Below are 16,460 nucleotides of genomic sequence, written 5' to 3' on the forward strand. Positions count from 1 at the left end.
CAGCACCCTGATATAGATTATAACTTTTCATGTGAGCAGAATCTGTTTCCCATAGATTCTAACATAAGTCCAGATACATGTAGAAACTGAAGAGGGGAATACTTACAGCATTCTAGAGGTGGAAGGAACTCTAGAGACCATCGAGTTCAGGGTTGGCAAATAGGTTTCCTCTTGCCTACCAACTCTGAACAAGCAATAATGATTTCCAGGAGCTGTGCTGGTTCTGAGACTAAGATCAGGCTCCATCAGAAAGAGTGCCACAGTTGATTAGTGATGCCTGTCATGGGCTCAGCCATGACAGCAATCATACCACAGTATTGCTATCTCTGTTTTATTTCAGTCTTCCAAATATATTGATGTGGAAACTAGGACGCAGGGAGAGGTAATCTGTCAGAGGTCATTCCATTGCTTGGTTGAACTAGAGAATCCTGGCTCCTGCTAAGGGAGTCAAGGTAAGGAAAGCAGGAGATTTTCCAACACGTGCTCATAAATTTCCACCTGTGCTTACATACTCGCACACTCTGGAAACACATATACTCATGTACACACATACTCCCAAACATATACACATACACACACATACATAAACACATACAGACACACACACTCTCTGCCTTGTCACCTGGCAAGCCTCGTCCTTTCTCAGCTGGTGAGCGGGGCACAGCGACAGGTCAAGGAAGCCTGGACAGATACACCGATGATGTGTCTGTCTAAGGCTGATCCCTACAGCTGCAGTCTTCATAAGTCTTCATGCAGTTTTTTTTTTTTTTAAAGATTTTATTTTTATTGATTGATTGATTGCTATGTTGGGTCTTCGTTTCTGTGCTAGGACTTTCTCTAGTTGCGACAAGTGAGGGCCACTCTTCATCGCGGTGCTCGGGCCTCTCACTATCGTGTCCTCTCTTGTTGCGGAGCACAGGCTCCAGACGCGCAGGCTCAGTAGTTGTGGCTCACGGGCCCAGTTGCTCCGCAGCATGTGGGATCCTCCCAGACCAGGGCTCGAACCCGTGTCCCCTGCATCAGCAGGCAGACCCTCAACCACTGCGCCACCAGGGAAGCCCCTTCATGCAGTTTTTAAACTTTTACTTTTTCCCCTTTAATATTGTGGGTGGTTGGTGTGATAGAAACACTCTGTAAATGGCATTTAAAGACGAATTGGATTTTCTTCTGGCAACTGCCCTGGACTTCAGACTCACAGGCCACAGAGCCCTTCCCCATGGGCGAGAGCGATTTTCCATTTGCCCTTCAAAGGGAAATGAGAATCCATCATGTGCTGGTACATGGCGAGGGTGGCCTGCACTTTAATAAGTTTGCTTTTAAATACTGTGTCTCCAGATTGTTTCGCTTGTGCCTGCAAAGTGATGGAAGCTGCAGAGTGTACACAGTCCCTACATCAGCTCCATCCCCATCTGAACCCCCTGCCCCACAGTCAGTCCTGGGCAGATAAAGGAATGAATGAACCAAGAAATAACTCCTGTCCTGGGAGAGTCTCACAGCTGCAGAGTGGTACACAGGCAGGGAAGAAATGGGGATTATTTATTTTTCTTTAAGTTTTTCTTTTCTGAAAAAATCCACAGGCTGGGGATGTATATTTCAAGCCAGCCATTTCATTTGTTCTCATATCGACCTTACTTTTCTGGGACTTTGCATCTTTAAGTATACCAGGTGTGCCAGTTTTATAAGTAAACAAAGTGAGATGTAGTGCTTTTTTTTTTTTTTTTACTCCCTTAACAAAAAAGTAACTTGAGATCTGGGTTAAAATAATTATTGTATATATTACAGTATTTTCCCAGTGTCTGCATTCTCTGTCCAGTGCTCTCTTCAGTGTCTGAATCTTGAGTTTCATCTCTCTGGGTCTAGTTCCTTCAGAGTTGTGCACTCACTGTGTTGTGTGACTGTAGGCTGGTCTGTTGCCCTCTCTGGGCCTCAGTTTTTTCATCCATCAGATGGGATGACTTAGGGCCAGGGCAGCAGACATGGTGATAGAGCACTAGGCTACAGCAGGCGGCTCCCTTTGTGGCTCTGTATCAGGGCGGGGCAAGGTTTGACCTGCTGCCTGCAGGGGGCCCAGCATCAGTCCCAGAGTGCTGATAACAGCAGCCTCACGCCCGCAGCCTCACCCACTTCTGTTTACAGAGTGCATTCATGTCTCTCATCCCTTTCTAATCTCACAATCACCCTGTGAAGGTAGGACTTGTATCGCATTGTACGAAAGAGGAAACTAAGGCTCCAAGAGGTTGCTAATAATAAAACCCACTAGCGTTTTCCAGCTCTTATTATGTGCCAGACACTGTGCTGAGCTTGCATTAAATTGCCTCCATTTAGTCCTCAGAACAATGCAAGGGGTGGGCGCATCTTTCCCATTTTGCAGTGGAGGAAACAGGCTCAGAGTGGTGAAGGGACTTGCCCAAGACTGGACCCCTTCATGGGGACTTGCCTCAGTAGACAGCACCTGTGGGTGCTAGAGGCATTAAAGTACACCCAGAGTGGGGAGGAGATAGCTGAGAGCTCCGGAGACAACCAGGGCCTGAGTTAGACCCTAGCAATCTATTCTGCCAAGGGAGTAGAGTGCAGGCAGGGAAGGGGGTGGGGGTCAGGGGAGCAGAGAGGGTTTTCCTGGAGAAGTCAAAGGGTGGGAGGAGGGCCGGGCGTGAGCGCCAGGGCCCCAGGGTCTAAGGGCAGCCCACACTGTCCCTCTTAGCTCTTTGGCTCTTCGAAGCTCAGAGCTCTAACTCCTCCCCCTCCCCCATCCATTCCCTCATCAACTGTGGGCTCTGGGCCTGTGCCCTCTGCTCCCCACACTTGCTCACTGTAGACCCCAGCCTTAGGGGACCCCCAAAGGCTGAGTATCAGAAGGGCCACACCCCCACCCCAGTACGACCATACTGGGCACCCCACCGCACAAGGTGCAGGTGCCAGAATAGACAGTTCCCTGAGTTTTGGCGTCCTGCCCTTCCCCCAACACTGTGCCCCAGAGATCCTGATGCAAGGAGAAGCAACAGCTGAGCTTCCCAGGAATGAGGGTTTTTTTCACCTCCTCCTTTTCCTTGCCCAGGAAATACCTGCAGAAGGTGGTCAGGCTCTCGGGGAAGGCCAGGATGGCAGATGTCGGGACACTGGACACTGTTTTGGTCCAGGCTACAGTGGTGGCGGTGGTGTGTGTGTGTGTGTGTGTGTGTGCGCGCGCACGCACAGCAAGTCCTCTCAATCCCTGGATAGCCAGGGGCTTTGCCTCCCTCTTCCTGGGGCCCTGCCAAGCTCCCTGGCACTTGGTTCAATGCATTTCCAGGGTGTCAGAGCTGTTGCGTTCCCAAAGGCTGCCAAGTGGGGTAGGGCCAGGGGAGCTGGGCAGGGCCATGAGCACTCTCCCTTCCCAGGGACCCATCAGCCTGGGGATGGTCCGGGGGCGGCCCAGGAGGCCAGAGCATTGGCTCAGGGATGTCTTTCAGGAGGTGTTCAGAGAGGACCTGTCCTAGGTAGGGGTCCCTACCTGGGAGGGGGAGGTCCCAGGGACCACCTGCTTGCTCCATGTGTGTCCTTACTGCCCACCATGCCATGCCAACTTACAGACCTGCGGTGCCATCCCCAGTTCAACATATGGGAGACTGATGCCTAGAGAGGACAGGATTTGCTCAAGGTCACATTGAGCCAGTAGTAGTGTTGGGACTAGACTCTAGGGTTTCTGACTCTTGGTTCAATGCTCTTTCCACTATAGCAGGTGGTTATGCAAATTAATGTAAATCATATGCAAATGTCCATGGCTCTCTGCACCTAGCATGGGGGGTGCCTTTCCTAGGGGGGCTGATGGGGATCTCCTCCCTTCACAGACTATCAGATCTGATAAGGCCCATGGAGATCATCTTACCCGCCCCAAGGCCTGGGTCCCAGCAGGCTGTGGTGATGGGGGAGGAGTGCAAGTCGGCTCTGAACTGTGGGTGCCCGGCATTCACCGGCTGTGGGGCTGACAACGCCAGGAAACAGCCAGAGGAAGCCTCCAGGAGGGGCCCCCAGAGTCTACAAGATGCTGTGGGCTCAGCACAGGGAAGTTTTCTCACGCATCCTGGGAAGGCAGCTCGCTCTCCCCAGACCCCCTGGGTCTCCATCAATAAGCTGGCCTGAATGGAGAGGCCGGGTTGGGGGAGAAGATTTATTTCCTGGCTTTGGAGCCAGCCATTCTCCCTGCCCCCCACCTTCTTCCTGGCCAGAGAACAACGGGACATCCCCAGAGAGGCCTTCTTGGGGCGACAGGTGCACAGAGCAGGGTAGATGGCCACTGGCCTCCACAAGCTCCCAGTCCCAAGGCTATTAGGCATTTGATGAGCCTAGACTGTTCGATCTGCTTCCAGAACTGCAGCCTGAAGGTCACTTGCCCTGAGGCTCTTTGAAAGAACACCAGGCTCTGGCCCTCTCCCCAGTACCTCTGAGTACTGAGAAGCATTTGTTTGTTTGTTTATAAAGGCCAAATAATGTTGCCATATTGCCCCAAATAATGGAAAACAAAGGTCTGAAAAATAATCAGTCATCATCCCACCACTCAGACCCAACTACTGCTTACATATTAGTATGTTTCCTTTTAGGCTCAGGCCCAGGTTTGTTTCATGGTGTAATCCAAGTTAATGCTTCCCTTCACACTCTGGTCTCCTTACTTAACATGGTTACATGGACCTTTCTCTTGCGATTACATAGACTTCATACACAGCACTGTTGATACTTGAGAATCATCCACACTGGGGATATACTTTAATTTATTCAACCCATTCCTCCCCCTCTATTTACCCTGGTAAATAACACCACAGTGAACATCTCCACGCACACAGCTTGGTTGAGCTCCTCAGGAGAGCATCCCAGAAGTAGAATTCTAGGTGAGAAGACATGCCCTCCTTGACACATGTGTCTGTATTGTGGATTTGGAGCAAAGTTATTCTCAGTTCATCCTAAGTCCTGGCAGATATGCATGGGCATTGGAGGTGGTAACAAGTGTTTCCCAGACAGTGCAGGCTCGCATTCACCAGGTGCCCCTAATTATGGGGGCAGGGAATGTGAATTGGAGACAAAAGGAGCTCAGGGCTCCTGCTTCCAGAGTCCCTAACACGGGGCCCCCAGAGACCTGTCTTACGGAGGGGGCCACTCCTTGTTGGTAATTAGCGCCATCCATCTGCAGGGAGATCTGCAGCCAGCGGAAGCCCTTTAAAGCAATTTGCTCTTTTAATATCACCCCTGTGATCTCATTTAATTTTCTCAACCAAACTTTGTTTACTGAGGATGCCAAAGACTCCTGTGCTCTACCAGCCCGGGCTGAGTTCTCACCCTTTCCAAACGGTGGGTCTGACTCCAGCAGCTCTGCTGAGAATTGTTTTGCCTCTGGCAGTTTGGATTCCAAGCAAAAGAGCTGTCCCTGTCCAGCTTCAAAAGGGAAGAGTATAGTGTAAGAGATGTGGCTTTAAAGGTATGCAAACAGGCCACCACGGCTCCCAACTCTGAGCCCACACAGGGGGGAAGGCAAGTGATTATTTACTGAGTCATACTCTGTGGCATTTTGTGTATATGTCGGCAGGTCCCAGGTAATCCTCCCATGAACTCTGTCGGGTTGGTGTATGACCACCCCATTTTACAGACCAGGAAACTGAGGCTCTGTGTCACGATGACTTGCCAAGGAAGGTCCCTACCATGTCCCTTTCCTTGAGTGATCACCAGGTGACACTCTGTAGGGACCTGGGGTGCTGCTATCACAATGTAATACACCAGAGGTGATGGGGTAAGTGGCTGTGTGCCTGCCATACGTTTGTGCCACTGTCCCTCACAGAGCCACTCCAGGCCTGGCCCCAACTCCTCTAGGAAGGGAGACTCAGCTGAGCCAGCGAGCCTCCAGGCTGTCAGCAGCCAGGCTGGGAGAGAGGGAGCCACTGTGATTTATGGCCACCTCATCCCCCAGTGCCCTGCCTGGGCTGTTGTACGTACTGACTAATGGAAGCCCAGCACAGAGGGAAATAATTCTGCCAGGAGCAGGCTCTAGTGACGGGGCAACCACCATTGCCATGGGGTGAGGACTGAATAGGGAGCAGAGGGAACTGAGGCAGAGGCCAGAGACAGAGGCACATTGAAGGCTCTGAGAAAACAGATGGAGCCAGGCAGGGACTCAGGGGTGCAGAGGGTGGTACCGCCTGGCAGCCCAGCCCCTGGACCAGCTTCTCCAGGGCCCCAGTGGGGAGCCGAGAGGCGAGCCAGGAGCCCAAGGTCCCAAATGCCCACCAGCACACCAATCTGAACAATTGGTAGGGTTTTTTTTCCCCTATGTATCTGTCTATCTGTTTATTTTTGGCTGTGTTGAGTCTTCATTGCTGCGTGCAGGCTTTCTTTAGTTGCGGTGAGCAGGGCTACTCTTCTTTGCGGTGCGCGAGCTTTTCATTGTGGTGGCTTCTCTTCTTGCAGAGCACGGGCCCTAGGTGCATGGGCTTCAGTAGTTGTGGCACGTGGGCTCTAGAGCGCAGGCTCAGTAGTTGTGGTGCACGGGCTTAGCTGCTCTGCAGCATGTGGGATCTTCTCGGACCAGGGCTTGAACCCGTGTCCCCTGCATTGGCAGGCAGATTCTTAACCACTGCACCACCAGGAAAGTCCCATTTGGTAGGTTTTGATATTCACAGAACCTCAGAACTTCTCACCTAACCTCTCAATGACAGATGGGCAAGCAGGGGCCCAGAGAGAGTCAGGGACTTGTCCCAGGTCACACAGCAGTCGATTACTGAGCTGAGACAAGAGCCCAGGTTCCCTGCCTCCTTGGGATGTCACAAGAACGGTCCAGCCAGTGTGGAGCCTAGTGGAGTGGAAAGGAAGACCACAAAGAAGGCAGAGAGGTTGAGGCAAAGTAGAGAATGTGGAGTTGGTGGTTGGGGGGCAGTGAGGGTCCAGGGAGAAGGAAGGGCAGGGGGATTAAGGAAGTTTACTAAGAAGGAGGATTGAGACAGCCCCAGGAGTGGGAAGGGAAGGGGGTCTAGTGTCCTCTATCCTGGCAGGGGCAGGTTAAGGAGGGACCCTGGAAGACCACACCCTGATGGAGCCCTCTGTTAATTAGCAGGTGCTCCTTGAGGTTCTTTGCCTAGCACTGAGGGGCGAGCAGGTGGAGAGGCACCCGTAGATCTCGCCTTGTTCTTCTCCACTGGCATCTGCCAGCTGATGTGCCTGGCCTCACGGTGGGAAGAGAAAAGCCCTGGGGTTGAACCCCAGCTTTGCCACCAGCTCAGCCACCAGCTCACCAAGCCCACCATTCACCTCTGTTTCCTTATCTGTTAAATGGGATCACTCTGCCCAAAGAGAAAGTGAATCGGGCAATTTGGGCTGAGAGGAAATCTAGGTGAAGAGGAGGTGCTGGCCTCAGGTCAGGGGTCTAAGGACCCCCGGTGCCCCTCTTGGACCCTTCCCCACTCCGGGCTCACCCAGACCAGTCACGTAGGTAGCTAGTGCCTCCGTGATGGGTCCCATCTGTGAAATGGGCAGAATCAGGCCATGTCCCCGGGCTCCCGGCTCCCTGCCAGCCCCTGGCAGGAAGGCATCCCCAGCTGGGCGGTGAGCTCCCGCCTCCTCATGCCAGGTGCTGCACAGAGGGGCTATGTGGGTTTGGAAGGTGTTGCCCTTGGCTGGGGGCCCAGCAGCTGTCTGGGGCCTGACAACCAGGGCTGAGAAAACAACCCGCACGTGTTGCAGGGCTGAGATGAGGCTTGGTCCCCTCCCTGGAACCAGGGTGGGCTGTGGCCAGGTGTGTGGGGGAGTCTGCCAGGTCACCTGGCTGCAGCGGCTTCCACAGACACCTAGCAAGCCTGCTACGCACCAGGCCTGTGCCGAAGCCTCTCATACATGTGATCTGTCGGAGGTAAGTGAGGTCCTGATGCCCACTTTACAGACAAGAAAACAGAGGCCCAGGGACTTGAAGCAACATGTCCAAGAACAGCACTGCTTTACTGGGGAATTGTCGTTGTACTAAGTATTCCACACATGGTCCCACTCATTCTTCCCAGTTATCCTCTAGGCTAGGGGCTGATACAGGTGAAGAAACCAAGGCCCAAAGAGGTAAAGCCTCACGCCTAAAATCCCACAGCTGTTGATGCTGAGTCTCTCCTGGGTGCATGGGGCTCTTTCCACCGAGAGCGAGGGCCTCACCCTCCTGATGCCTCAGCTCCAGCCAGGGCTCCCCGGGTCTGGGTCTAGGCTGGAGGAATCTGTGCGTTGCCTCATGCTGACCTCTGGCCGCCAGCAGGGCCAGGGTGCAGCCCTCGTGGTCTCAACCACTTTTGCTTCTAGAGTGTCCAGAGGCCACCCCACGTCCCTCCAGACCAGCCCTGCGGCCCCTCCAGGATACCTGGCCTCTCACTGAGCTGTGTGGAGGGGCTGGCTTCCCTTTGCCTTTCCCAGAACCCTCCACTCCCGCCAAGCCAAGAGCAGTAGGATAAGCCATGTACTTGAAGAGTGTCATTTCAGAGGAAGAAGTACTTCCAAAGAGAGGAGGGGACTCTTCCAAGGTTACACAGCTGGGGGCATCCCAGGGAACCTTGCTGGAGTACCCTCAGAGAAAGGGCAGGAGGAACCAAGGATGGGCTTTGCCCAGCCGGCTCCCACCCATGCCCGTCTGCCCCCAGGGTCCCCTGGGTCCCCACCCCAACATTGCCTTTTCTCTTGGGGTTGATGCCCAGCAGAGGATTCACCTAATAGGTAAAGACTTCTTCCCCAGAGAACAAAGCATCCATAGCCCCCCTTTGTCCTCCCTGCCCAAGGACCCTGTCCAAGAGGCAGCTGGCAGATAACAAAGAATAGGCTGAACCTCAGGGCAGGCGGCCGCATGGCGCCACGTGAGCCAGATGTCACCAGATTCACACAAGTGAGCTGGGTTAGAAATGGGCCAGCCTCACCTCATAGACAGGGTGGAAGAAGGGTAAGTGTAGCTGTTCATTAGAAAAATCACAATGACTAATCTTAGACTTGGACAGCCCTTTATAGGTTATAAAACACTTTCACATCTTTAAGAAGAAAGCACTGTTCACCCACCTGAATATTAAGAAACTGAGGCCCAGAGAGATGAATTTAGTATATGGGCAGGTCTTCAACCCTAACCAAGTCCAGCATGAGTTTTCTGAGCAGCCCAGCCAGGCCCTGTGCTGATTACTTTCACATTTGTGACTCTGTTTATCTGAACAACAGGCCTGGGAGATTCACATGGGTCTCCCCATTTTATAGAGAAGGAACTCAGGGCACAGAGAAAACCTGTGGGCACAGGGCCTCAGCCACAGCCAAACTCAGCCAGGTCAGTGGGCCTGGGCCCTCTGCCCCACTCCTGACATTAAGGGGCAGACAGCCCTGGGCAGCTCCAAGGTTGCCCATCTTAGGTGTGGGAGAACACTGTCTGCTGGGGAGAACGCCTGGAACAACAGCATGGTTTGGGTTTAAGCCAGAGCCTCTAGGAGACAAGCAGACCTTTGTCATTGTCCCTACTGGTGGACAGAGGTGGGGGCACACAGGGTCGGGGTGGAGTCTCCGGTGCCCAGTCCCTTTCGTGGCCCAGCATAGGGGTGGCCACTGCAGGAGCAGTGGCTTCTCCAATTTTGCCAGCCGTCTTCAGCACCCTTGTTTCCATGCCTGAGAGCCACACCTCAGCTCAAGCAACCACACCTGAGACATCCAGTGTTCCTTTCTAGGGGCCCCACCATGGGGGCAGCGAACAGGGCTGTTAAGGGATCTCCCGTCCCCACAGTCCCAGGGAGGAGGTGGTAGTAGGTGGAGGCTAGAGAGGAAGGCTGGGCCTGGGAGTTTAGAGGCCTCTGACGGCTCCGGGTGTGGCCTATAATCCCGCTGGCTGGCCTCCCTGTTCCCTAATTAAAGTGTCCTTTTGAAAATGCCCTCCGGTCCAGGCCTGGCACTGCTGGGTGAGGCAGAGGTACCTCCCAGAAAGCTCAGCGGCTCTCACAGCTTCCCTGGAGGGCCTCTGAGCTCAGGACCTTTGGTCATCCTGGTGAGGCTAGGGGTGGGGGATTGGGGGGCCATGAGAAGGTGAGGACCTCAGGGTTGTGCCTGTCCTGTCATGGTCACCGTCCTCCCACACCCACCTCTTTCCAACACCCCTTGCTGACGGCAGAAGGCCGTCCTTGTTTAAGAGGCTGGAGAGCCTGGATCAAAGGCGCTATTGAAGAGGCTTGTCAGAGCGGGGGACGCCGGGGGCAGAAGACATGGGGAGGAGGAGGAGGAGAGGTAACAAGGAGACTGAGTCACTACAGGCCAATTGTGGTGAGTGGGCAGCGGGGGGTGGCTGGAGCCAGCTTTTTGGGCTGGGAGGAGAGCCCAGCCAAGGGGCCCAGGAAGGGGCATGTGGGCAGCTCAGGGCCATGTGGAGAGGTTTCCACTGCTGCATCTGGGGCACCTCCACCAGTGAGCAAGCCTGTTCCCCCACAGTCCCTTATGAAAGCCACCTTCTGGTCAGAGCAGCAGATCAGCCAGCTGGGTGAGTACTGCAGGGCCTGGAGGGAGCCTTAAGGGAGTCTTTCCCACACAGGAAGCCCCGAGTTGACAAGGCTGGGCTGAGAGTGCAGTGGGAAGTGGCAGGTTGGCATCCACAGAGGATGGGTCATTAAGGAATAAGAGTCACCCCATTACTGGGGCAAGTCACCCCAACTCTCTGGGCTCCATTTTCCCCTCGAGTAACTGAGGGTGAATGGGAACTAATTAGATCAGGGATGGTGGAATCTTCTTCATTGCTTGATTGGTATGGCTGTGTGGTCCTGGGCTGAGAAGGAATCTGAGGCCATGTCCAGGCCTGCCATGATGGATGATCAATTAGTGATGTCTATCACAGCCTTGGGATGGGCCAGGCTGCTGTGTATTTGCCCCTGAAATAGATTTTCTCTATAGCCCTTACATATTAATATCCTGAGATTCTGAGACCAACAAGGTCACCCACATCCTAGCTCTGCCTCTGGATCCTGAGACACCAGTGGAAATCAGAGTCTCTATTTCTCCATCTTTAAAAGAGAGAGGACTCAGCTAGACCTCTCAAATGATGTGCAAAACTCATCATTCTCAGGACTCACTGAGCCCTTCCTTGTGCCCCACCCCATGCCCAGTGCAGTGAGGGGGCTCAAGATGAAATGTACCTACCCTCTAGAACCTTCTCCCTGGGTGGGCCTGGCTCAAGCCCTGGGTCTGCCTCTTACCGACTGTGTGATCTGGGGCAAGTTAGTTAAGCACCGAACCTTGGTTAGTAACACAGGGGTGATGTTGGCTGTGCCCATGAAATACGACTGTGCGGGGAGCCATTAGCCTGGCCTGGCAGAGAGCTCAGCCCCAAGATGGGGGCGCGGATGAACGCACTGCAAGAGCAGCCTCAGCTGGTTTCTTTGCTCATTCCCAACCTCGGCTTTGGAAGGGCATTTTTGATGAGGGTGGGGCCGGGGGAGGTGCAAGGACAGTTTCAAAGCAACACAGGCCAGACTTTGGGCTCTCCTCGGCTTTCCACTCTTCTGAAACCGCAGCTCCAGCCTGAGCTGGCTTCTCTGTCAACTCCCCGGTCCCTCCCTGTAACCAGCCCCATAAAAAGGGAGCGGGGCAGGAGGGAGTCCGGCTGCAGACTTTGTAATTTGGCTTGGGGGCGGCTCCTGTTCGCTTTAACCAGGCTGTAATTACGGCTGGCACCCAACACCCCTCATTACTGGAGCCTGGAAGGAGGACTCTAATTATAGCATGCTGGGTCCTGGCTGGGGCAGTGGGGGGCCAGGCAGAGCTGGGGGCTGCAAGGCCAGCAAACAGCCCTTGGGGGTGGGGCCACCCTGGGCCGTGGGTGCCTTCCCCAAGGCGCCTCATTTCTCTTGCTTCCAGAACCTTCCATGGGAAGGGTGGGGCATAGGTCGAATCGGGGCTCCTCCCTCAGGGAGAGGAGGAACCAGAGGAGCCCAGAAGTTTCATTCATTCATGCGAGAAGCGTTTATTGAACATCTGCTGTGTGCCAAGCTGGCACTGGGGGTCAGCAGTGGGCATACACATGTCATCCAGCCAGGGGTGGTGTCCAGGCAGAAAGTGCCAGTTAGGCCATCCTGCTGCTGAAAACGGCTGAATACGTCGACTGTTCTGAGCCTTGAGTGCCCCCAGCTACTCCCCCGGGACCCCCAGTCTCCCCTGGCACAGTGGAGCTCCAGGACCCTGCCCTAGGGCCCACCCAGATGGTTAAATGTTGTATCTGCCCCTGGGACCCCAGAATCTGGTGGGGACTTGGCATTAAATAAGGAAATAACACAATGAGTGCATAACTAAGAAAAGGTGATGAGGGCAGTAAGGAAAAGAAATACCGGAGGAAGAGCGAGGGCCGCAGTATAGTTGGGAGGGTGCAGTCAGGGCCGGGCTCCCTGAGGAGGTGACCTTCAAGGTGAGACCTGAGGACGGAGGGATTCAGCCAGGTGAGGGGGGTGGGGGAAGGGCAGGTGTCTCCACTGGAGGCCAAGAGAATGGGAGGCCTGCATCTGGGGTCTCACACTCTGAGGTGTCCCCGTGCTGGGTGGAAGCTTAGACAGCGGCGGGATTTCTCCTGCACCTGGTGCCAAGAGCACCGGGCTGTGCTTAGGTCGGTCACACCGTCTCTGCACCTTGGCTTCCCCATCTGTCCACAGGAGGCCCCTTCAGGCCACAAGCCCTCCTTCTCTGCCCCCACCCCTGGCGAGGTGAGGAGGGTGAGCAGCAAGTCCTGTTTCAGTGCCGCATTTTGAGATGCCCTGACTATGAAGCCAGGGGCCCTGTAGCCAGGGTGGGGGCAGGGGCCTGAGAGCTCAGGCTGTCCCCACGAGTTATTAAGAGTCACCCGGAAGCAGACACAAAGGGAATTGTCCTGAGCTGGAGTCAGCCCCTCGCCCCCCGGCCGAGAACAATCGGGGAGGAAAACCTAGGCCATTTGTCCAGCACACAGTGCGGCAGTGACGGCAGCTGGGAAAATGCCGAGTATTTCTCAGCTAAAATTAGCCACCTACTGAACCTTTACATCAAGGGCGCCCTGAAGCCTCCATTGTTTTGAACTGGGGATCCCGTGAGGGGGGGGGGATGGGGGCAGGGAGTCTCAGGAGAAACAAGTGACCGTCCCCTCTCCCAGGACCTGGACCAGCCAATGCCAAGCCAACCCTCGCACCTCGAGGGTGCCCAGTAAGGAGGAGCAAGCAGGGGATAGATGGACAGACACAGAGGGCAGGGGTCTGGCCGCCCAAGGTCACTGAGTGTGGGTGGCTGACACAGCCTCTGGCTCCCTACTGGAGACATTCTCCCTTCACGGGTGACACTGACAGAACCCTGGGCTAAGCTTAGGGGTTTAGAAGGAAGCACAGGAAACATAAGTAAGAAAATGACTCTTCATTCTTTCCAGAGGAAGCAGCCAGAGTGGGCTTCGCTCTTTGCTCGTGGTAGACAGTTTCTACCACTGGAGTCCCAAACCCGGCTCAGAATCTTCCCTCTGCTGCTTAGCGACTGTGTAACTTGGGCCAGTTACTTATCCCCTGAGCGACTGTAGGTAAACAGTGGAGGTGGATAGACATTGTTGGAAAGATAATATAGATGAAGTAGATAGTAACAATGGTAATAATAAAAAAAAAAAGTAATGCAGCTTATACTCAATAAGCCCTTTTGACGTGCCAGGCACTGCTCTAAGCAACTTATGTGTATAGTGTGTTTCCTAGAAATATTATTACTCCCGTTTTGCAGATAAGGAAACTGAGGCCCAGAGAGGCTAAGTAATTTGCAAGAACACAGGTGCAGGTGATGGGTATCATGATCTTGATTACCACACACCGGGGCCTGATTCAAGCTAAAGCAACCAGCACCAATGCTGCCATGTAATTCCTCTAGTTCCTCTTGAAAGGTCTCCAGCTGAATCATAGAAGTGCTCAGGGAAAGGAGGTGACCTGCATTAAGCACCATTATGTGTGCTAAGTGTTTTATATTTCTGTTGGGAGGCACGGGAGTGTCGAGCAGTGGACCAGCGGCAGCACCTGGGAACTTGTTAGACATGTACGTTCTCAAGCCCCGCCACAGACCTGCTAGGTGGAAACTTCTGGGTGGAGGCGGAGGTTTTACCAAGCCTCCAGCTAATCCTGGGACATGCTGCAGTTTCAGAACCACTGGCATAGAGGTTAATGTGTATGGTCTTCGAGTCAGGGAGATCCAGATTGAAGCGCTGATAGCCCTGTTCTGTGACCTTAGGCAAGTTACTTAACCTCTCTGTTTCTCAGTTTCCTTACCTGCAAATTGGGGATCAGAATAAGATACCTGCCTCGAAGGCTGTTGGGAGGATTCAGGTAGGTGATGTACTCCTAGTGATCTGCGCAGTGCCTGGGAGTGGGTTAGCCTATAAACAGTAGCTGTGGTTGGCTAAAGGGAAAGATGGGTCTTTGTGGCCAGGGAAGCTCACGAATCCCAGCTGGAGTGCAACTCCCCATCCAGTGCAACCAAGTAGAACTGAGGGCCCAGTTAGGAAAGGTAACCCCTCTCTCCTGGGCTGAGGAGTTGGGCACGGCTGAAATGGACGTCTCCTCCCCACCTGGCTGGTTCCTGTCTTTTTGCCTTCAGTGTCAAACAAAAAGACACATGAACTATGTGAGGCTGTTTCTTCCCCCACCCTTTCTCGGTGAAAGAGCAAAGGCATCGCCAGGGAAACCAGATTTGAGAATTATAGTCTGGAGACAGGGCAATCCCCAGCCCCTGGGCTCGTGGGGCGGGGAGCCCTCGACTGCATGCAGGTGGCCTTGCAGTTTCCAGGAGTGGGTCCTGGCTCTTGTCCTTGTCACCTGTGTGTTTTTGATGATTCCTTGGAGGCCTCTGGGGAGGTGTGTGCTGCTCTCCGTGCCTTTCTCCCCGAGGGGAGGCTCCTGAGGCCAGGCGAGGCAGAGTGCAGAGCTGACAGCCCCACCTTCCTTACCCAGCTTCTGGGAGCCCCAGGTTCCCGGCAAGAACCTCTCCCCAACTGTCCCCAGGTCCCCCGAGATATCCACATGCTTTAGTGTCACGTCACACTTTCACACCTCCGGCCCCAACTCTGTAAGGTGGCCTACAGAGATGTTGTGCCCATTTTACGGATCAACAAGCTTGAGGCCCCAGGAAGTGAGCTGGTGGCCGGCCCAGGACTATTCTGGTGTTTTCTTTCCACAGAACCACGCCTCCATCCTTTCTCTTTTCCTCTTTCAGACTTCCTTATCCGCCTTGAGACATCCCTAGAAGACAGTGACAAGTTGAGTGCTTGTTATGTCCAGGCTCAGCGACATGGGACTAGTCCCCTGAAGTGGCACAGTGGCAGAGCTGGGGTTGACCCAGGTCCTACTTACTTCTGAGCCGTGCTCTTATTCATGCTTTTTTTCTGGCTCTTTCCTCCCCTCTGCCCTCACTGGGGCCCAGTCACCACCCCCCGAGAGAAGAGCCCTTTCGTGGTGCACGCAGCTGTGACCTCACACCCTTCCTCTGGTTCTGAAGGCCGAGGTGAGCAGGCCTGGCCCTGAGCCAAGGAGACCCAGCGATTACATCAGCAGGTGCAAACAAGCAGTCAGGGGCCGGGCCCGGCGTCCCACGGGTCTGGGGGTGGAGCTCCATCCGCCCCACTCAAGTCTGTTTCATTCCCTTCTTCCAGCTTGCATCAGCCTTTTGCAGCTCTGTGTCATCACAGAGTGGGCTGGGCAGCAGCTGGAAGGCCGGGGCAGGGTGGGGGATGGGGAGTGGGGCACCTGGCCGGCACCTCAAACCCGGAGGGAGATCCTGGAGCTGTTGGTCGAGATGTCAGCCAGCGCCCCTGCCAGCCCAGAGAAAGTACGCCTACTGTTTCTCACTGCGAAAAGCAATAATAAAAATTAGCAAATGCACAGGGCAGCCCAGCTGGCAAAACAGTTTCACACTTCTGACCTTGATGTTCCCAACAACCCTGGAGGGTGAAGCAAATCAAAGTGGCCCCATTTCCCAGAAGGGAAGATTGAGGTCCAGGGGGAAGTGGCTTACCTAAGGTCACCTCATGAGCCAGTGGCAGCACCAGTGTGCTTCAGCCTAAGAAATACGAGGGATTTTAGGAGCCGGAGAATGAGAAATCCCTACAGTCGTCAAGGCAGAAGTAGTCAAAGCCTACTTCCTGGAGGAGGTGGACTGACTCCTTGATGGAGAAGGAGGGAGCTACAGACAAAGCTGTAGATTTATTTCTGCACTGATGGTGGCTCAGCAGGCAGAAGGACCATCACATGGCTGTGGGGCTAGGCTGGAAGCAGACTGAGCATGAGTCTGGGAGTCAGGCTGTCTGGGTCCTTAATCTTGAACCTTTGTTGTGAGCTTCTTGTTGGTGGAACTGAAGCTTGGTTGTTGCTCTCCAGATCCTGCTATAGGCATGATCAAGGGGAAGCACTCAGAAAATGTTTGATGAATGAATGAAGGAATGGGGGTGAGTCCCTGCCCTGTCTCCCTCAAGGTGCACCTGCGCGGCC

General features: G+C 54.1%; 1 protein-coding gene across 3 annotated transcripts in view; it reads left to right on the forward strand.

Annotated features, from left to right (window-relative positions):
• Nucleotides 1–10,193: 10,193 nt before the first annotated feature.
• Nucleotides 10,194–16,460, forward strand: part of UNC5B (unc-5 netrin receptor B) — a 39,972-nt gene continuing 33,705 nt past the window's right edge. For all 3 annotated transcript variants that reach the window (XM_082407335.1, XM_082407337.1, XM_082407336.1), the window contains exon 1: nt 10,194–10,266. In XM_082407335.1, the coding sequence (XP_082263461.1) occupies nt 10,209–10,266 (58 nt within the window). In that variant the 5' untranslated portion in view covers nt 10,194–10,208. The remainder of the gene's footprint in view (nt 10,267–16,460) is intronic.

This window comes from Balaenoptera borealis (genome assembly GCF_965194805.1).
Source record: "Balaenoptera borealis genome assembly, chromosome: 10".
Lineage (NCBI taxonomy): Eukaryota > Metazoa > Chordata > Mammalia > Artiodactyla > Balaenopteridae > Balaenoptera > Balaenoptera borealis.